This window comes from Chrysochloris asiatica, unplaced genomic scaffold (genome assembly GCF_000296735.1).
Source record: "Chrysochloris asiatica unplaced genomic scaffold, ChrAsi1.0 scaffold00545, whole genome shotgun sequence".
In the NCBI taxonomy this organism is placed as follows: Eukaryota; Metazoa; Chordata; class Mammalia; order Afrosoricida; family Chrysochloridae; genus Chrysochloris; species Chrysochloris asiatica.
The window spans coordinates 69,393-90,990 of record NW_006409063.1 but is presented as its reverse complement, the minus strand read 5'-3'; the positions used below and the strand labels follow the sequence as shown (position 1 = coordinate 90,990).

Below are 21,598 nucleotides of genomic sequence, written 5' to 3'. Positions count from 1 at the left end.
TGGCCCAGGATCGAACATTGTTTCGTTCTGCTGTGCATGGGGTCGCTATGAGTCGGTTCCGACTCGATGGCACCTGACAACAACAACAACAAATTCTCTATTTCACCCACGATTCATCTGATGTCAGCCATGATATCCCTTGTTCCACTTCCTCATCTGAATCTAGCTTGAATCTCTGGCTGTTCCCTGTCAATGTGCTGTTGCAGCTGTTTTCGAATTATCTTGAGCAAAATTTTACTTAACATGTGATATTAGCAGTATTATCTGATGATTTCTGCATTCCATTGGATCTCTTCCAGTCAGGTGGCCAGGTAGCTGTCTTCCAAATTTTTTGGCATAGATGAGTGAGTGCCACCAATGCTGCATCAGTTAGTTGAAAGATTTCAATCTGTATTCCATCAGTTCAAGGAGGCTTGCTCTTTGCCAACGTCTTCAAATGCAACTTGGACTTCTTCCTTCAGTACCACTGGCTGTAGATCACATGCTACTTCTTGAAACGGTTGAACATCGACCATTTCTTCTTGGTACAGTGACTCTGTGTATTCCTTCCATCTTCTTTTGATGCTTTGTGCATCAATCAATATTTCGCAAGTCGAGGCTTGACATTTTTTCCTTAGTTCTTTCAGCTTGAGAAATTCTGAGCATTTTCTTCCCTTTTAGTTTTATAACTCTAGTCTTTGCACATACGACTTGGGCTGTGAACCGCAAGGTCAGCAGTTCGAAACTACCAGCTGCTCCGCGGGAGAAAGATGAGGCTTTCTACTCCCGTAAAGATTTACACCCTCGGAAACCCTGTACAGGGTCGCTATGAGTCGGTTCCGACTCCACGGCACATAACAACAACAACAACAACAAGTCTTTGCACATTTCATTATAATACTAGATTTTGTCTTCTCAAGCTGCCCTTTGAAATTTCTGTTTAGCTCATTTTTTTCCATTCATTTTAGCATCTCCATGCTGGAAATCAAGTTTTAGGTGCTTCTGACGTCCATTTTGGTCTTTTCCTTCTTTCTTATCTTATTAATGACCTTTTGCTTTCTTCCTGTATAATATCCTTGATGTCATCCCACAATTTTTCTGGTCTTTGGTCATTAGTGTTAAATACATCAAATGTGTTCTTGAGATAATCTTTAAATTAAGATGGGATATGTTCAAGGTCCTATTTTGGCTGTCATGAATTTGTTTTAATTTCCTTCAGTTTCAGCCTGAAATTACCTATGATGGTATATTTCACAGTCGGCCCCAGGTCTTGTTTTAGCTGATGATATGGATCTTTACCACTGGCTCTTCCCACATAAAACAATTTGATTTTTTTGTACTCCATCTGGTGAAGTCAATGTGTATCTTTTATGTTGTTTAAAAAAGTTATTTGCAATGAATAAGTCATTGATCTTGCAAAATTCCATCATGTGATCTCCAGCGGATTATTTATATAATTTTAGAAATAATCTTCAGATTATTTCTATTACCAAGGCTACATTTTCCAACTACTGATACTTCCTTTGTTTCCAATATTCACATTCCAACCATCAGTAATACATTTTGATTCCTTGTTTTATCAATTTCAGACTGAATTAGTTGGGAGAATTCTTCAATTTCATTATTACTGGCTTTAGTAGTTGGTGTGTAAATTTGAATAATAGTAGTATTAACTGGTTTTCCTTGTAGGCATATGAATAGTATCCTATCACAGAAAGCGTTATATTTTAAGGTAGATCCTTAAATGTTCTTTTTAATGATGAATGTGATGCCATTCCTCTTGAATTTGTGATTCCCAGAAGAGTAAACCATATTATTGTCATATTCAAAATGACCAATACCAGCCCATTTCAGTTCACAAATGCCTAGGATACAGATATTTATGTGTTCCATTTCATTTTTGACAACTTCCAAGTTTTCTAGATTCATACTTCATATATTTCATATTCTCATTAAGAATGGATACTTACAGCTGTGTCTCTTCATTTTGAGTTGTGCCCCATCAGCAAGTGAGGATCTATAAAGCTTTGCTCCATTCACATCGTTCTGGTTAATTCTACTTTGAAGAAGTAGCTCTTCCCCAGTTTCATTGAGTGCACTCCAACCTTAGGCGCTTATCTTCCGGCATGATACCAGACAATATTCCAGTGCTATTCACAATGTTTTATTATTTTTTTCCAGTATCTTATCTGATAATATTCTGTTGCTATTCATGTTTTCAGTGACTAAACATTCAGAAGTCATCTGTCTCTCCTTCTTCCTAGTTTGGAAGCTCTGCTGAAGCGTGTCGACCCTGGGTGACTCTTGTTAAGTGCATTGAGTCAGTTGCAACTCAGAAAACCTGTACTGGGTTTCTAAGGCTTTTTATTTTATTTTTTTTAAAAATCTTTGTGGAAACAGAAAGCCTCATCCTTCTCTCACAGAGCAGCTGGTGGGCTCAAACCATCTACCTGCCTTGTGGTTTGCAGTCCAGTGTTAACTGCAGAGCCAATGTTTTCCCACAGGGGACCCTGCCGGCATTTAAACTTCCAGCCTCAAAGCAACACAATATGACTACCACAATATGACAAACTACAACAATATGACAAACTAACAGATGAATGGTGACCTAGCCAATGTTGTTGTTGTTGTTATGTGCCATGGAGTCGATTCTGACTCATAGTGACCCTGTACAGGGTTTCCGAGGCTGTAAATCTTTACGGGAGCAGAAAGCCTCATCTTTCTCCCGCAGAACAGCTGTTAGTTTCAAACTGCTGACCTTGCGGTTTGCAGTCCAATTCGTAACCACCATGCTACCTTAGCCAATAGAATACAATACATCAAAACCAAAACCAAAACATGACTAAGTGGGATTTATACCAGCAGTCCTGGTGGGGTGCTGCAGGATGAGCACTGGACAGTAATGTTGGTCAGTGATTCAAACTTACCAGTCACTCCCCAGAAACCTATACTGGGTCACTATTTGTTGGAGCTGACTTGATGGCACTTAACAACAATAATGTAGGGATGGTTCAATTACCAGAAAAACAAGCAACATAATACATCACATAAATAAAACAAAGAAAAATAATCACATGATCATATCAATTGATGCAGAAAAGGCATTTGGAAAAAGCGAACATTTATTCCTGATAAAAACATTCAATAGAATAGGGATAGATGGGAAATCCTCAACATAATTAAGAGCAGATATACAAAACCAACAGCCAATATCACTGTCAACAGTGACACACTAAAGCCATTCCCTTTGCAAACAGGAGCTGGACAGGATGCTCTTTATCACTGTTGTTGTTAGGTGCTATCGAGTCAATTTCGACCTGTAGCGACCCTGTATAGGGTTTCCAAGGAGCAGCTGGTGAGCTTGAACCACCAACCTTGAAGTTCAAACAACTTTGCAGTCTGATGCATTAGCTCACAGTGCCACACCAGGACTCCTCTTTACTCCTATTCAATACTGTGCTGAAAGTCTTTGCCAGAGCTATCAGGCAAGAAAGGGAAATGAAAGGCATGCAAATTAGCAAAGATGAAGCAAAACTCTCTCTACTTGCACACTTAGAAAATTCCAGCTTAAGCTAGAAAATTATTGAAACTCATTGATAGAATTGCCAAAGTGGGAGAGTACAAGATCAATATACAGAAGTCAGATGGAAAGGAAATCATGAAAAAAATACCATTTATAATAGCCACTCAAAAGATGAAATATTTTGGAATAATTCTAACCAGAGAAAGAAAAGAACTTTACAAAGAAGACTATAAAAGACTATTCCTATATTCAACACTACCCAAAGATATAATTGTTGTTGTTAAGTTCCATCGAGTTGGTACCGACCCATAGTGACCCTTTGCACAGCAGAATGAAACACTGCCCGATCCTGGGCCAACCTTACTACTGTTGCCACACTTGAGTCCATTGACGCTGCCATGTGGCCAATCCATCTCATTGGGGGGTCTTCCTCTTTTTCTCTGACCTTATCAAACATTATATCCTTCTCCAGTGACTGGTCCCTCCTGATAATATGTCCACAGTATGAGAGACGAAATTTGGTTATCTTGGCCTCTAAGGAGCACTCTGACTGCACTTCTTCCAAAACGTATCTATTGGTTCTTTTGGCAGCCCATGGCACTTTCAATATTTTCTTCCAACATCATAACTCAAAAGCATCAATTCTTCTATAATATAATACAACTGTACAATATAGTACAATTCAAATTCAGATTGCAACATCATTCAAAAAGAGACAGAAAAATTAATCACTAGCTTTATATAGAAAGAAGAGAGACCCTGGATAAGCAAAGCACTATTAAAAAAGAACGAAGTAAGAGGCCTCTCATGTTCTGATCTTAAAACCTACTACACAGCCACAGTAGTTAAACAGCCTGGTTCTGTACTGGTACAATGAAAGACACAATTAAGAACCTAAAAGTAAATCCATCCACGTACATTTAGTTATCTTTGACAAAGGACCAAAATGCATTAAATGGGGAAGAAACAGACTCTAACAAATGGTGCTGGCAAAACTGGAAGTCCAATTGCAGAAAAATGAAAACAGGGCCCATAATTCACACCATATATAAAAATGAAAATGTGGATTAAAGACCTAAATGTAACTTGAACTATAAAGATCATCAATGACAAACAGGACAAACTTAGGAACTCTGATATATTGCATAAATACACTATCAAACATAACTAAAAACATACAGAAGACAAAATAGATTAACTGGGACCTCTTAAAAATTAGATCCCACCATGCATCAAAGGATTTCACCAAAACAGTAAAAAGAAAATGCAAGACTGGGATGAAATGTTTGGCAATGACATATCAGACAAAGGACTATGCCCTAAAATTTATAGAAGAATTCAACAAGAAGACAAATAACCCAATTAAAAAGTGGACAAAGGACAAAACAGACATCTCATCAGACATCAAAATAACAATGAGATAATCTTTGTTGTAGTTGTTCCGAGTCATCGACTGTACCGATTCATAATGGCCCTATGCACAACAGAATGAAACACTGCCTGGTCCTGTGCCAACCTCACAATCATTGCTACATTTGAGCCCATTGATGCTGCCACCGTGCCAATCCATCTTGTTGGGAGTCTTCCTCTTTGTCTCCAACCCTCTTTACCAAACATGATATTCTTCTCTAGTGACTGGTCCCTCCCAACAATATGTCCGAAGTGTGAGACGAAGTCTGACCATCTTGCCTTCTAAGGAGCATTCTGGCTGTACTTCTTCCAACACAGATCTGTTTGTTCTTTTGGCAGTCCACGGTACTTTTAATATTCTTCTCCAATACCATAACTCAAATCCGTCAATTCTATGGATTTCCTTATTCACTGTTCAACTTTCACATACATACAAGGTTAATGAAAATACCATGGCTTGGGTGAGGCTAAGGTATAAAATACACCTTAGTCCTCAAACTGACAATTTTTGCTCTTGAACACTTTAAAGAGGTCTTGTACATCAGATTTACCTAATGTAATATGTTGTTTAATTTCTTGACTGCTGCTTCCATGAGTGTTGATGGTTGACCAAGCAAATTAAAGTCTTTGACAACTTCAATCTTTTCTCCATTTATATGGATGTTGTTTATTGGTACAGTACTGAGGATTTTTGTCCTGTGAGGATTTTGGCTGTGGTCTTTGATCTTCATAAGTTAAGTATTTAAAAATGAGTGTTGTAAGATGAGATTATCATCTTACTCTAGCTAATAGCAAAGTTCAAATAAACAGAAAACAGCAAATGTTGGTGAGGTGTGGAGAAACTGGGATTCTCCTACACTGCTGGTAATATGGTGCAACCACTGTGGAAAAAGGTATGGTGCTTTCTCCAACAGAAGAATGGTAAAACAACCTTTGATACATACACACAATGGAATACTATACAACATTGAAGAATAATGATGAGTCTGCAAAACACCTTACAATCTGGAGGACATTATGTTGAGTGAAATTAGTCAATCACAAAAGGACAAATGTTCTATGAGACCACTGTTGTAAAAAGAAAAGTTTTCCTTGATAGAAGAAACATTCTATGATGGTTACGGAAAGAGGATTATTCACCGAAGGGAGATTACTCTCCATCTAGAGGGTAGACACATGGTAACTTGGGTGATGGGGTAGGTAATATACAAGAGGGAGGCTGTCAGAAGGAAGATGAAAGTAGCAGGACATAGGGAGGGCTGCAAGAGTTAAAGTGAATAGAATATTGTGAACTGATGGTACATAGATGGGGTTACAATCACTATAAATGAAATAAAATATATTTTTCAAAAAACCGATATGCTCTGTAAACCTTCATTCAATTCACAATAAAAGATTATAGAAAAAGATTTAGTCTCAGAAACCCTAAGTAGTGGTTCTACTCTGCCCTGTAGGGTCGCCATGAATCGGAATTGATTGGAAAGCAAGGGGTTCATGTTTTCTTTTCTTTTTTTTTTTTTAATTAGGAAGACCAGTAAGTGACCATGCTGCAGGGGCAGTTTCCTGAAGGAGCAAGGAGTAGTCTAGGGAAGGGACTGCATAGTGGTTAGCAGAGTGGGGTAGGAGGCAAAAGAAGATACACTATTCAGGGAAGACAAGCTTCTGTTTAAGGTGGTGGTGGTGATGTGCTGCGGAGTTGGTTTCAACTCACGGTGATCATGCACAGGGTTTCCGAGGTGGTAAATCTTTACAGGAGCAGAAAGCCTCATCGTTCTCCTGTGGAATGGCTGGTAGTTTCAAATTACTGACCTTGAGGTTAGCAACTCAACTCATAATCACTATGCTACCAGAGCTCCTTTCTGTTAAAGGTAATGGAATGTAATGAATGTCTGTGGTGACGTGAATTATTTAGTATCTCTTTTAGCCGTAGCCTTTGTAAACTTCTGATAGGTCTGGGTAATAAAGCGCAGAAAGATGCTGTTAGATTTTATGATTCACTGTGAGTGGTTACTAGGATTGTGATTGTAAATACTTGGATCTAATGAAGTGACTGGTGAATATTAACATCCTGCTGGGATTTAAATGAGCCATTTCAGAAGCAGGAGGGAGTGCAAACTTTGACTCCAGAGATCCCTATATAGTGAATCTCCTCAACCCCCGAGATAGAAAGGTGTATGTGGTACCTTGGATATGACTTTTCTATCTAATGTTTTCTAAATTCCCACCAAGTGATACAGTGGGACCACACAAATAAGGTATACAGGACTCAGGCTGGGATTGGTTAGTTTTGTCCTCTAGCTAGGTTTAAAAAGAGCCATCTCAGAAGCAGGAATGGAATATTCCATGACCATCAAGAAGGAAGACCAAGAGTGAGTGGAGCATGAGATCCTTACCTAGAAAAAGCAGTGACAACTGAGGAGGTGGCATGGAGAGACAGAGCAGCTGCAGGATCCAGGCCCATGGACTCTGGATTGCAGAATGTGTCCTTTAGGCATTCAGAGATTGGCTAAAAGAGTTTTGTAACACTTGTCTGAGCAGGGTAGAGGTCAAGGGACCACATGGCTCAGAGGCTGAAGACAAGAGTGAAGTGTGCCTGCAAGTATGGCAGATAAGAAGCGGTCCTGACTACTGTGTCCTGAGTTGGTTTTGATCCTGAATTACACCCTGTTCACTTCCCTAATAAACCCCATAATTGTGAATATTGTATGGATTCTGTGTGGCCATTGCAATGGACTGTCAAACCCAGATGTGAAGCTAGTGCTGTAGGAGGAATGGTTGATGTCAGAATAGGGTAAAGAAGGTTGTAGGGTGGAAGCATGTTTGATGTTTGTTTCATATGGACCCACATAGCAAGTAAAGCTGAGTGCCTCCAGATTCTGTCTCATAGCAACAAGACAAGATAGAACAAAACTGCTCCCTAGGGTTTCTGAGGCTACCAGTCTTTATAGGAGCAGACTGCCTCATCTTTCTTCCTGGGAGTGGCTGGTGGGTTTGAACTGCTGACCTTATGGTTAGCAGCCTATGCTTAACCCATGGTTAACTGTTCTTATGTGCCACTGAATTGGTCTGATGCATAGTGACCCTTGCATAGGGTGTCCATGGCTGTAAATCTTTATAGCAGCTGAAAGCCTCATCTTTTTCCTGTGGGTCAGTTGGTGGGTTTGATCTACCAACCTTTAAGTTGGCAGTCCAGTGCTTATCTTACAGTGCCACAAGGATTCCTCTGTTACCTACATACTCACCACAGTAAAAAGAGAGGGGATGGGGAGAGAGGGAAAGGATTACAAATTCAAAATCCCAGCAAAGCCAGGTGGATCTACTTCTAAGATATCAGCCACTGAAAACTCTATGGAACATAGTCCTGCTATGATATACAAGGGGTCATAAAAAGTCAGAATTGCCTTGATGTTACAGAAACCATGGTCAGGCCACCTATAGCATGGAGGATGTGGTATGTGAGGCTGAAGGAGGGACTGGGGTGACCAACATCTCTGGCTGCAGACAAGCTGTCACCTGGGCCTGATGGCTCTGCTACATCTTTCAGTTGCTTGAGAGCAGCCAGAAATCAGGATTTTTATGTGAAGTCTCAAGTTTTTAATACTGGTACCTGGTTTGAAATTTTTAAAATACCATGGAGGTTTAAAGAATACAGCTGTGAGGGCTGCACTGGGTTGGCAAGCCATCTCAATCTCTCAAACAAACAGCTTCAGAAACAATCCACACAACCCACCAACCCCTCATCACCCAACCCCACACAGACCAAGCAGGGTAGGTCCTCTAGGCTTGGGACAGCCACTGTCTCCCAATTCACTCATTGTTGTTGTTGTTAAGTGCCATCGAGTCGGATCCGACCCATAGCGACCCTGTACAGGGTTTCCGAGGCTGTAAATCTTTACGGGAGCAGAACGCCTCATCTTTCTCCCGCGGAGCGGCTGGTAGTTTCGAACTGCTGGCCTTAAGGTTCGCAGCCCGATTCATAACCACTACGCTACCAGAGCTCCTTCAATTCACTCATAAGGCTTGCATATTGCCACAGTGTTGGAAAGGTTTCAGCAGAGCTTCTAGACTAAGGTGGGATAGGAAGAAATGTCTGGGGATCTACCTCTAAAAATCAGCCAACGAAAATCTTATGGATTACAATTGTCTGATCTGCAACCAATCATGGAGATGGCATGTTTTGTTCCATTCTGCACAGGATCATCATGAGTTAGGGACAACTTGACAGCTACAAGCAATATTACGTTAGGTATTCAAGAGGGCTTCAAAAAGTTAATGGACAAATTCCATTATTTTTAATCCCATTTTTCCATGAACTCTTTGAAGACTCCTTGTATGATGAGCTGAGTGACCAAAAATGTTTGTATTTGAGGAAGGGGGAGAGCCATGTGGATACATCTCCAACCAGAGGTTCTTAAATCCACCCTTCCCCCCATCTCCCTCCCCACCAGCTAAAATGTGCCAAGTGTGGCAGGGCAGGCACACCTGGGCTGTATTCTCTAGCTTCGTCAGGTTTAAAAACATCTGTGCAATCTCACGGTCAAACACGCGCACACGATCCCAGTCCAGAAGGAGTGCTCTGTCCTTGTCAGCGTTTACCTGAATGAAGGAAAAAAGAACTGGTGAGGAAACATATAGGTGCCAGTCCAGCCTCTAGTATCTGGTGACTATGTCTTCTCAGGAGTGCGGATAGACAAGCGGAGGCCTAGCCTCTGGCCAAGATAGAGCTGCTCTCACTCTAGGTCTACCCTTGAAACCATACCGATGGTCTTCCTGGAGGAGGGCTCGAAGTGGCACCACTCTCCTCCTCCCCACCTAGCTCTTACTGGTGGGGCCCTGTGGGATGGATGTCAACCAGGGTAGTGCTGACTTGTTTTAAATCTTTCCAGGGTGCTCCCATGGAGGCTTTCTTTTGAAGAAAGGATGCTTGAGACATTTATCAAGGCTGAAAACCTGACTTGTGGCAGTCAGTCCAATTCTTAGGCCCAACTACAGAAGCTGGCCAAGGCCTTCTGGTTGGCCTTGATTCCCCTCCAGAGCCGAGTGTGTTCCCAGGTATCCAACTTAAACAAGCCCATGCCCAGCTCAGCCCTACCACTGAGGTTCTGGGTTGGGACCAGCTGTCCATGCTCTAACGTCTTCCTGTGCACGGTGTCCACGTTTGTGCCTCTCTGGCCCTGAGGGGCAGTGAGGCATGCAGCCCACATCCTGACTAGAACTCTTGCCCTGTTCTGAGCGGGAGTAGATGCTACAGGGGTGGTGGTGAACCCACAGTATGCTTTCTTCAGAAGTAACCTCGAACCTCAAACACCAGATGTTAATACTATACTGTTGTTAGGTACTTGCTGTCAAGTCAGTTCCGACTCACAGTGACCTCATGAACAGAAACACTGCTCAGTTCTATGCCAACCTCATGATTTTTGCTGTCTTTGAATTCATTGTTGCAGCTACTGTGCCTGTCCATCTGTAAAAAGTCTATGTTTTCACCAAGTACTTAAAATATAGCCACCACTACACAGCCCTGGTGGCACAATGAGGAGTCCTGGGCTGCTAACTGAAAGGACAGCAGTTTGAAGCCATCAGTTGCTCCATGGGAGAAAGATGAGATAGTCTACTTCTATAAATATTTACAGCCTCAAAAACCTACTCTGTCCTATAAAGCTGCTATGAATTGGAATCGGCAGTGGGGTACTATGTGGAGACAAGTAAACACTTCAAAGGCCCTCATTCACACTGGGAAGGCAATGACCTGTGGATCTCAATCCCCTACTCACTATGTAGACATACACTGAGCTTCATGAGGCTACAGACTGCTGTCCACCAAGTCCTCCTGTGCCTCCATAATGATGGCCAACACGCTGCCATACGACAGGGCGTACAGTGCATGACTACCATATCCTAGCACCAGTACAGCTCTGGACTCACAGGCCCGGGTGATTTCAAAAGCCTTTTCCTAGCCTGTGAGGTATGTGTTGGCTCTGTGCCCACACTGGGCTCCAGACAGCACAGGGTTGCTGTCTGCCCTGTACATACTAACAGCCTTACAGAGCAGCTCCACTATGAATCAGAATCAATTCCACTGAAGTGGGTTTGTACATGATAATCCTTCTGGACTCACAGACCCCCACCCCTAAACCTGGAGTGTTGGTCCCAAGAGAAAGGAAGGTGCACCTTGGCCTGCAGCACCCAGTATGTCTCAGGCTTGAAGGACTGGATTTTATCGTGTCTCTCCACGCAGAACCCCAGGGTGGGAGTCTGACATGGCCCAAAGGAGATGAGAGAGCTGTCCAAGTCACCATATTTCCCCTGGAAATATTTCGTCTGAAATCTGGGTAGGAAGCGGGTGGGGGGAAGACATCTGGTCACGTATTTACTAAGATGCTGCCCTTCTCACCATTATGAACCTAGACTCTGTGCTCTGGGCACAGGGAGAAGGCCAGCCACAGCTGCTGACACTTAGATGAACCATGTGGCCCCCACAGTGGACAGATAGGGAGGACCCACTGCATATGCATGTTGTAGGTGCATGTCAGAGAGGGAGAAGGGCAGAGGTTCTTATCTTATGGCCAGTGGGCTAGGGAACCCCTTTTATTACCTTACGTGCCCTCTCTCTTACCTGTGAGCTCTTATTTCAGCAAAATATAGTTTTCCTTAAGGTTTTAAAAACATTGAAAATGGCCTCTAATACTCCGTTGCTAATCTGAGGCTCCTAAATGGCCCAGGGATCACAGACAGAGGCAGCTCTAGTGTGTGTATGTGTGTGTGTGGGGGGTCGGTTAGGGTACGCAGGGCACCTTCCTACTGTGCTGGGAGCAGCCAGGATACACAGGGTTTATCTGGCTTATCGAGGTGCAGCTGGGACACACAGAGCTCTAGCTGGGGGCCTGGGGATGGATATGGGGCTAAGGGCTCATTCAGGCTCGGGGGTAGGATAGGATGTGCAGGGGCACAAAGCTCATTCCAGTTGGTGGGGTGGGGTGTCAAAGAACACAGGGCTGGTTAAGGCTTAGGGGTGGGAGTGGGGCACATAGCACATAGAGCTGGTTGCAGGGGTGGGGGGCATGCTGGGAGCCAAGACTCATTCGCACTGGGCTGGGGAATGGGAGGCAGGAGTAACGGGGTACACAGGGTTCATCCAGCTTGGGAAGGGTGGCACCTAGTGAAGGCGCAGCCGATGCGCAGGTCCAGCTCCTGACGGGCGTCCACTGAGAGTGCCTCATTGTGGTCAGGTTCCCCCAGGCGAGCCATGGCATTGCAGATGTCTGTGTCGGTGATGGAGCTGAACCTGGCCCGGAAGACTGTCTTCTCACTGCCATGGGCTTTATTCATGACTGGCAGCACAGCATCTAGCACCTGATGAGGACAGCCTGTCATAGTCATAGTTTCTACCTGGGCAGTAGTCATCTGCTTTCCTCCCACCTTTCCAGATTCAGTCCCTCTGACTCTGCATATTGCCCCTCTCTTTTCAGGAGCCTGGTCTCCATGACTCCTATCACCGTGGTTTCCTTTCCTTCTGCCCTGGAAATGTTCACACATTCCTTTCCCTCCCATGTCCCTTTCCCCTAAACTGGGAGATGCTGCTGCCAGAGAAGCTAGGGCCCCATGTAGCCCAATTCACTGCCCTGAATCACTTCTCTGCTGTCCGGAACTGTATGCTTGAAGAGGTGGGGAATAAGACAAGGAATGGACAATGAGGAGGAAGAGAGAAGTGGAGGAAGGAAGTGGGAAGCAGTGGGCCATCCTAGCTGGGGCATGGGCACTGGCAGCTCAGGGTTCAAGCAGATAGCTGTAGTGGGAACTCAGAGAGGTACAAAAGGTGCTACTACTCCTAGAGCCAATTCATTAAGGTGGCCATGTAGTGGAAGGGGTGTTGTGGTGGACACCTAGGCAGTCAGTGTCCACCTGTACCTATGGTGAGAGTGGCCTCATTTGGGAGACAGGCCTGTGATCAATCCCCACTTCCCAATCCCGTACCCAGTGTAGAAGTTCCAGGGAGGAGCCGACCTGCAGGCCATGGGTTGGGAGAGCATCCTGGACGGGGAGGAGAAGAGCTGTAGTCTGTAAGTGGGTTGTCCCAAGCTCCCTGCTTGCTAGATTTTAAGGGTTTGCCATCTGTTCTATAACCACTTGCTAAAGCCCAATAATGGGCCAGCCAATGTGAGAAAGTATGCCAGGCCTATGTGATTGTGAAGGTGTATCAACTTTTGTGTGTGATGGTATGCCAGCCTGTGTGTGTGAGGTGTGAGGTGTACCAGTCTCTCTCTTTCTGTGTGTGTGTGTGTGAGGTCTGAGGCTATACTATACTAGTCCTGTGTGACTGTCAGGGTGTACAAATCTCTGCCACCACTCATCTGTTTGTCATACTGTGTTGACTTGCATGTTGCTGTGATACCAGAAGCTATGCCACTGGTACTTTAAATACCAGAAGGATACACCCACTTTGGACAGGATACAGCTGAACTGCCAGACTAAGACAGACTAGGAAGGAGGAGAGGCGGATTACTTCTGAGTGTTAAGTCACTGAAAACCTTATGAATAGCCATGGAACACTGTCAGATAGCACCAGAATATTGAAATACTATGACTAGCACCAAAATACTGAGATATAGTGATGAAAGATGAGCCCCTTAGGTTAGAAGGCACTCGAAATATGACTGGGGAAGAGCTGCCTCCTTAAATTACAGTTGACAGTGATGGTAAGAATGGAGTAAAGCTTCTGGGGCATTCATCTGTGTCATGGGACACAACTCAAAATGAGGAGAAACAACTCTAAACATCCATTAATAATCGGAACATGGAATATACGGAGTATGACTCTAGGAAAATTGGAAGTTGTAAAAAATGAAATGGAATACATAAATATACATATCCTAAGTTTTGTTGCTGTTGTTGTTAAGTGTCATCAAGTTGATTCCGACCCATAGCGACCCTGTATAGGGTTTCCAAGGAGTGGCTAGTGAGCTTGAACCACTGACCTTGCAGTTCAAGCCGACTTTGTGGTCCAGCATATTTAATCCACAGTGCCACACCAGGATACCATCCTAGGTTTTACATAAGAGCTAAAATAGATGGTCTTGGCCATTTTGAATGTAACAATCATATGGTTTACTATGCTGGGAATGACAAATTGAAGTGGAATGGCATTGCATTCATCATCTAAAAGAACATTTCAAGATCTATCTTGAGATAAATGCTGTATGTGATAGGACGATATCCATATACCTACAAGGAAGACCAGTCAATACCACTATTACTCAAATTTGTGTACCAACCAACTAAAGCCAGGGATGAAAAAAACTGAAGAATTCTACCAACTTCTTCAGTCTAAAACTGATCAAACATGTACCATTAAGATGGACTGATAATTACTGGTGATTAGATTGCCTGGTTGGAACAAAGATCAGTAGTTGGAAAATATGGCCTTGCTGATAGAAACAATCTTGGAAATCTCATGATAACAAAAAATTCTTATCTTTTTAAACAACCTAAAAGGCGAATCATCAGATAGGAAACACAGAAATCAAACTGACTACATCTCTGGGAGAGTCGTTGGAAATGTTCCATATCATCATTCAAAACAAAGCCAGGAGCAGATGGTGGAACAGAACATCAAGTGCTCATCTGCAAGTTCAGGCTAAAGCTAAAGAAAATGAAAATGAGTCCACAAGTGCCAAAACTTGACCTTGAACACATCCCACCTGAATTTAGATATCATTTCAAGAACACATTTGGTGCATTAGACACTAATGACTAAAGAAAGACCAGCAGAGTTGTGGGATGACATCAGGGAAATCACACAGGAAGAAAGCAAAATGTCATAAAGACAGGAAAGGAAAAGAACAAAATGAAGAGACTCTGAAACTTGCTCTCCAGTATAAAGATGCTAAAGTAAAATCAAGAAATGAGGAAGCAAAAGAGCTGAACAGAAAATTTCAAAGGGCAGCTCGAGAAAACAAAGTCAAATATTATAATATAATGAAGTTAAAAAATCAAAAGAGAAGAACATGCTCAGCATTTCTCAAGCTGAAAGAACTGAGGAAAAAATTCAAGGCTCGACTTGAAGTACTAAAGGATTCTATGGGCAAAATGTTAAATGATGCAGAAAGCATAAAAAAGAGATAAAAGGAATACAGAATCACAATACCAGAAAGAAATAGTTGATGTTCAACCATTTCAAGAGATAGCATATAATCAAGAGCCAATGGTAGGTACTAAAGGCAGAAATTCAAAGTGTACTGAGGGCACTGGCAAAGAGCAAGGCAGTGGGAATTGATGGAATACAAACAGAAATCTTTCAATAATGTGATGTAGCACTGAAGGCACTCACTCATCTACGACAAGAAATTTGGAAGACAGATACACAGTCAACTGATCGAAGAGATCCGTATTTGTGCCCATTTCAAAGTGACCTAATGGAATGTGAAAATCACTGGACAATATCATTAATATCACATGCAAGTAAAATTTTGCTTAAGATAATTTAAAAATGGCTGCAACAGCACATTGCCAGGGAGCTGCTACAGGTTCAAGCTGGATTTAAACAAGAACGTGGAATGATGGCTATCACTGTTGACATCAGATGGATCTTGGCTGAATGCAGAGGATACCAGAAAGATGTTTACCTGTGTTTTATTGCATATGCAAAGGATTTTGATTGTGTGGATCATGACAAGCTATGGACAACGTTGTGGAGAGTGAGTATTCCGAAAACACTTAATTGTGTTCATGAGGAACTTGTACATAGACCAAGAAGCAGTTATTTGAACAGAACAAAGGAACACGGAATGGTTTAAAATCAAGAAAGGTGTATGCCAGAGTTTTATTCTTTCACCATATTTATTCAATCTGTATGCTGAGCAAATAACCAGAGAAGCTATTTTATAAGAAAGGAGCTCTGGCAGCGTGTGGTTACGAATCGGGCTGCTAAACTCAAGGTCAGCTGTTCGAAACTACCAGCTGTTCTGCGGGAGAAAGATGAGGTTTTCTGCTCCTGTAAAGATTTACTGCCTCGGAAACCCTGTACGGGGTTGCTATGTGTCGGAACGGACTCCACAGCACATAACAACAGCAACACATGTAAGTGAAAGTTGGACAATGAATAAGAAGACCGTAGAATTGAGCTATTATGTTGGAGAAGAATATTAAAGTACCATGGACTGCTAGAAAACAGTCAAACCTGTGTTGGAAGTACAGCCAGAATGTTCCTTAGAAGCCAGGATAGTGAGACTTCTCATACTTTTGACATATTATAAGGAACGACCAGACCCTGAGAAGCATATCATACTTGGTAAAGTATGGGGTCAGCGGAAAAGAGGAAGATCTCCAATGAGATGGAGTGGCAGTGGCAGCAGCAATGTTCAAATTTAACGATGGTGAGGATGGTGAAGGACCATGCCGTGTTTCTTTGTTTTGCATAAGGTTGCTACGAGTTGGAACCTATTCAACAGCACCTAACAACAATCAACCTCTCTGTGAGTGTAAGGGTGTGCTAGCCTATGTGTGCATGAGGTATGAAGGTGAGCCAGTCTGTGTAAGTATGAGGGTGTCCAGTCTGTATGTTAGGTATGAGGGTCTGTCAGCCTGTGTGTGTGTGTGAAGGTGTGACTATGTTGAATATGAGGTATGCCAGGATGTAAGTGGGGGCACAGAGTTACACTGCCACAGTTAAGGTACCAGCATGAAGGCACCAAGTGAGGAGATCAGTCTTAGTCTGGGAATGGCATTGTGACTCAGCAGGGCCTGGGTACTCACAGGAAGCTGTCCCTTCTTCCTTGTAGGGATGGGGGTAAGCTGGAGGAGGGAAGGCAAGGTGGGAGGTGAGAGAGATGAGGCACACTGCAGGAGAGGTGTCACACTGGGCCCGGGACTCTGAAAAGCAACCTTCTTCTTACGATAGCCCCACTCTGAACACCCCCTCCTATATCGGTCTGAAATGTTTGTTTCATCTACACTACCCACAGAATGAGTATAGTCACCCTTAACCACTGCCTGTTAAGATCGTATGTTGTTGTGTGCCGTTGAGTCAGTTCTGAATCATAGCAACCCTGTATAGAGTTTCCAAGAAGCGGCTGGTGAGTTTGAATCACTGACCTTGTAGTTCAAACCAACCTTGAGGTAGAGTGCTTATCCTATGGCACCATACCAAGACTCCTATGCTGCTGTTGTTGTAAATCAAGGATAGAATTTTCACATCAACTTGGTTTATTCCCTACTGTGTTCTAGGGAAAGTAATGTTGAGTCAGTTTGGGGCAGGTAGTATGCTTTGATGTGAGGAGAAATACAGACATACTCACCTCAAAGCAGATATTCTCGCCCTCTTTGTCACAGTCCAGCCATAGTACGATGTAGTCACAACCCCGACCCTCCACCTGCATGGCACAGTGTCAGCAGGTGACAGGTCCCTCAAACCCATGCCCCAGCAAAGCCAGTTGACAGTTCAGGCCCTCTCTAGGACAGGCAGCAAACCAGAGCCCAAGGCTGGAGCCTCATTAAAAGGATTATGACCCCCTGGATGGTTACCAGTTAACATGCTTTGTGCTAACAGAAAGGTTGGAGGTTTTAGTCCACTAGAGGCACCTTTGAAGAAAGGCCTGGCGATCTACTTCTGAAACATTAGTAACTGAAAACTCTACGGAGCACAGTTCCACCCTGATGCCTGTGAGCTGTAATTGTGATACACTCAATGGCAACTTGTAATAAATGGTGTGCTCAGTGCAGGCTCCAAGATGCTCCATTCAGAACTGAGTTCAGAATTGTTGTGTTTTAGATTTAAAAAAAAAAAAAAAACAGAACACAAAACTATGCAATATGATCCTATCCCTGAAAAACTCTGCATAGAAAAAGGGTTGAAATGAACCAGGCTGCAATGGCAACAGGGCTCATCTTGAGTTTTGTGACAATGGTAGCTCTTTTAGACTTTACTTGTTTTTCCAGTTTTCTATGATGAAAACGAACTCGCTATCTGAAAGTAGAACTCCTATTCTCTAAGATGGGGTGACAGGTGCTAGGTCCCTGATAGTGGCGGGGAAGAGTGGTCCTGGAGGGGGCTCACAGGCCAGCCAGGGGTGTTGACATAGAGGCTTCCTGTCTAAGATGGGTTGTCCCTGGATGGTGCCAACATTAGCATGCTCAGTTGTTAACCTAAAGGATGGGGGTTTCAGTTGACCCTGAGGCACCTTGAAAGAAAGGCCAGGCAATCTACTACCAAATACTCAGCTATTTAAAAACCATGAAACATAAGCTTTTCCTTTAACATACCCAGGTTGCCATTAGTTGGAGTTGATGAGATAGCAACTAAAACTGGTCCACAGTGGGAGAAGGATACATGGACTGTTCTGTCTGAGTGAAGGTAGGTAGGGACCTTTCCCCACTCTGTCTCATGGCTCTGGCCCACATACCTGCAGGAACTTCACCATGTTCAGCTTGGGGTTGGCTTCTTTCTTCTCTGTTGGTGCTTGGCTGAATAGCTCAGCGGGATCCACTTTGTCCCACTTGTTGTACTTTCCTGCAAGTAGCACCACAATGATACTGGAGTCACATAGCTCAGGTTCACTCTCCAAAGTCATAATCATTTCTCAAACAAGGAGAGGCTTGGAGAGCTATAGGCCCATGGTTAGTCAGACAGCTGGAGGCAGAGCTGGGATGTGAGCTCAGGAAGTCTTCAACTTCCTCTGTTCCCCTGCTGGGCCCACATTCTACCTCAGAGCCACCCTAAGAGCCCAGAGCACTCTGGGAAAGACCTGCTGCTAATAACCTCATCTCTGGATTTTTTCTGTGGTTAGAAGCACTGTCCCTTAGGATAGAAGCACTGTCCCTTAGGATTTGTTTCCTTTGCGAGGGCACCTAATTACACCACTCATGCTCATGCTGTGCCTTCTCTCCCAACCTGGGTTTCCTGTAACAATCTAGTATGCCAACTGTGTCTAGTCTACAGCAGGTGCTCAGTCAATCCCATGTAAAATCAAACTCTTTGGGCCTCATATGCAGCTACTTCTGCTGCAAGTAACATCAGGCTCTTGCTTAGCCCTCTGACTTTCATTTAGGCCCATTTCTTACAGCCCAGGACAGTGGAGTTGCCTAGAGTCAAGTTCAAATTCTGGCTCCGCACTTTGTCAGTTGGTGCTATAGCTTGAGGCCCAATACCTGGTCACACAACCATTGCTGCTATTGTCACTGAGCAATAAGAATTACCACTGAGGCAACTCATGTGCCAAACTCTGTGCCCAGAATACTACCTTCCTCTTCATACTGAATCCTCAGCCAACCCTGAGGGGTTGATGGCACTTATCCACAAGACTTGGAAATTTGCAAAGGCCCAGTTATGGGTCCCTGGTCCCTGGTCAGAGCTGTCAGGTTAGAAGCCAGAGCACAGGGTATCAACCAGGGGCCTTTTCTCTAGACCCAGGAGCCATTTGCCTGTCCCTCCTGTGGACATGAATGAATGAGGGTAGAAGACTTCAGCCATGCTAGCAGGAACTTGGCCAGGGCTCCTACCGAGTTGGGCACCACCACCTGTATCTTTACAGGAGGGGTCCATGCAGTGACAGAAGGGTGCATCAGGGAGTCTGAGGCCCTGCTCTCTGATCTACCAGCCTCAGGACTTATGACTCTGGATAGAACTATTCAGTTCCACAGCTCTCTCAGGGCTCTCCCACCCAGCCCTCCAGAGAACAACATGCAGGGTCCTTTGAAGGATAGAGAAAGACAGGGGCCTCACCCAGAAAATCCAGGGTCATCACATGACCACAGACAGATGTCATCTTGAAGTGGACGGGCTGGCCAGCGAAGGTCCCTGTATATTCGTGGACAGAGCAGGCTCCATTTAGCCCTTTGTGTGAGGCCATGGTCCCTGGTGAGGAGAAACTCATGGTGACATGGCCCTGGCCATGCTTTGGATGCTGCAGAGGGTCAGCCCACTTGCAGAGGATCAGGCCAGTCCTTTTGTCCCAGAGTGGTTGCTGATCTCCTTCTCAGTTAGAGAGGTCACTGTTTATGATGCGGCGCCTGGGAGCAAGCTGCCCCAGACCTCCTCAGAAGAGCAGATACTTGGTTCCCTTGCTACTCTGCACACCTTTTTTTGGAATGTTTATTGTGAATTGAGTAAAGGTTTGCAGATCAGTTTTCCATTCAATGATTCATACATAGTTTGCTTCATGTCATTGATTATCATCCCTACAAAGTAAGATCACTCATTCCACCTCTTCCCTAGGTTGCCTGGTTCCATTTCTCCATTTACACTCTTGATTCCAGTTTACTCCCTTCACCTGACCATCACTGAGGACCCCCTGGTTATTAAGTCCCATAGTGTTTGCTCTGGGGATTGGGACTACACATCCCACTTCCTTTCCCCTCTGGCACCCTGGCTTCTCAACCTACTGTACTGGGGTCCTTTCCCCAAGGTGAGGCTAGGGCAGATGTCTACTGTTTCTGGTACCAACGACACAGATGCCCTTCTTGTTTGCAGGGAAGCCCAAAATATGAAGGAACATAGGACATCACCAAATAATCCAGTGCCAAAGTATGACGAGGGGAAGCCAGTTCTCTGGTGTACAGGAATGCAAGAGGCTAGGAAATGGTCCACTGGCTTCACCCAAGTGATGGAAAGGTGTAGGGGTTGTGAGGGTTAGTGACTGTAGCCATAGTAGAGTGCAGTCCTGGGGACAGTGGTGCATGCTCAGTAGTTACGGTGCCAGTGACTACTGGGCTGTGCCTTCTTCCTCCTAACTTCCTTTTCTGCCTTAGTCCTCTCCAGCTAGGTTCTATGATTTGTGGCCCAACCTGATCAGTCACCTGTTTGTACCTCTACTACACTGTTAAGTGGACCCTGTTCTCTCGGGGACCTAGTCCTGCAATGTGGACAGGTCACATGCTGGGGCAAGACAATGACTCCCTCCAAGGAGCCGCACTAGTGTCTGCTGACCTGTCCTGAATCTTCCTGGCAGTGAAATCACACTTTGGGAAGAAACGACCAGGCATACAGACCAAAATTGTTAAGTACAGGCTAGTGTGCATCTGAGGTGGTAGCATAATGGTAGGATTCCTGTCTTCCATAAACTAGACCCAGTTACAATTCACATTCAATTCACCTCATGTGCAGCTACCACCAGCTGTTAGTGGAAGCTTGCATGTTGCTATGATGCTGTATAGGTTTCAGCAGAATTTCCAGACTGAGACAGACAAGGAAGAAAGGCCTGAGACTGACATCCAAAAATCAGCTAATGACAACCCTATAGATCACACTAGTCTGATACACAAGCAATCAAGGGGATAATGCAGTATGCGGCAGTGGCTTGGTCTGCCTACCTCGAGAAAGAATTTTGGCGATGGACTGGGCCAAAGATGGCTTTTCTGCAACCATGAGCACAGTCTTCATCTTGTCTTAATGCTGCAACACCCTGGCTTCTGGTGAATGGCAAGGAGAGTGTTCAGGGGCTACTCATGTGCCGGCAGCACCTCTGCCAATGCTGATTCCTACAGAGAAGACAAGAAGACACTCAGCATAGAGCCACATTGCCAACCAAACCCCTCCACTAACACAAATCAGACACACAAAAATTCCCTTGCAAGACAAATCAATTAGAAACACTTGAAGACATCTAAACTACTCAACAAGTTAATCTTTAGAGAAGGAGACATCTTTCTTTCACAGAGTGGCAGGTGGATTCCAACTACCAACCATTTTGGTTAGCA

At 44.0% G+C, this 21,598-nt stretch overlaps 1 protein-coding gene across 1 annotated transcript in view; it reads right to left on the bottom strand.

The window, feature by feature from the left end:
* Positions 1 to 21,282, bottom strand: part of TOP3B (topoisomerase (DNA) III beta) — a 33,810-nt gene extending 12,528 nt beyond the window's left edge. Inside the window, exons 1-7 of the mRNA XM_006877633.1 lie at positions 21,212 to 21,282; positions 19,626 to 19,757; positions 18,307 to 18,413; positions 17,203 to 17,277; positions 12,066 to 12,262; positions 11,081 to 11,237; positions 9,395 to 9,508 (exon numbers count right to left, since the gene is read on the bottom strand). Coding sequence (XP_006877695.1) covers positions 9,395 to 9,508; positions 11,081 to 11,237; positions 12,066 to 12,262; positions 17,203 to 17,277; positions 18,307 to 18,413; positions 19,626 to 19,757; positions 21,212 to 21,281 — 852 coding nt within the window. The 5' untranslated portion in view covers position 21,282. The remainder of the gene's footprint in view (positions 1 to 9,394; positions 9,509 to 11,080; positions 11,238 to 12,065; positions 12,263 to 17,202; positions 17,278 to 18,306; positions 18,414 to 19,625; positions 19,758 to 21,211) is intronic.
* Between the last annotated feature and the right edge of the window lie 316 nt (positions 21,283 to 21,598).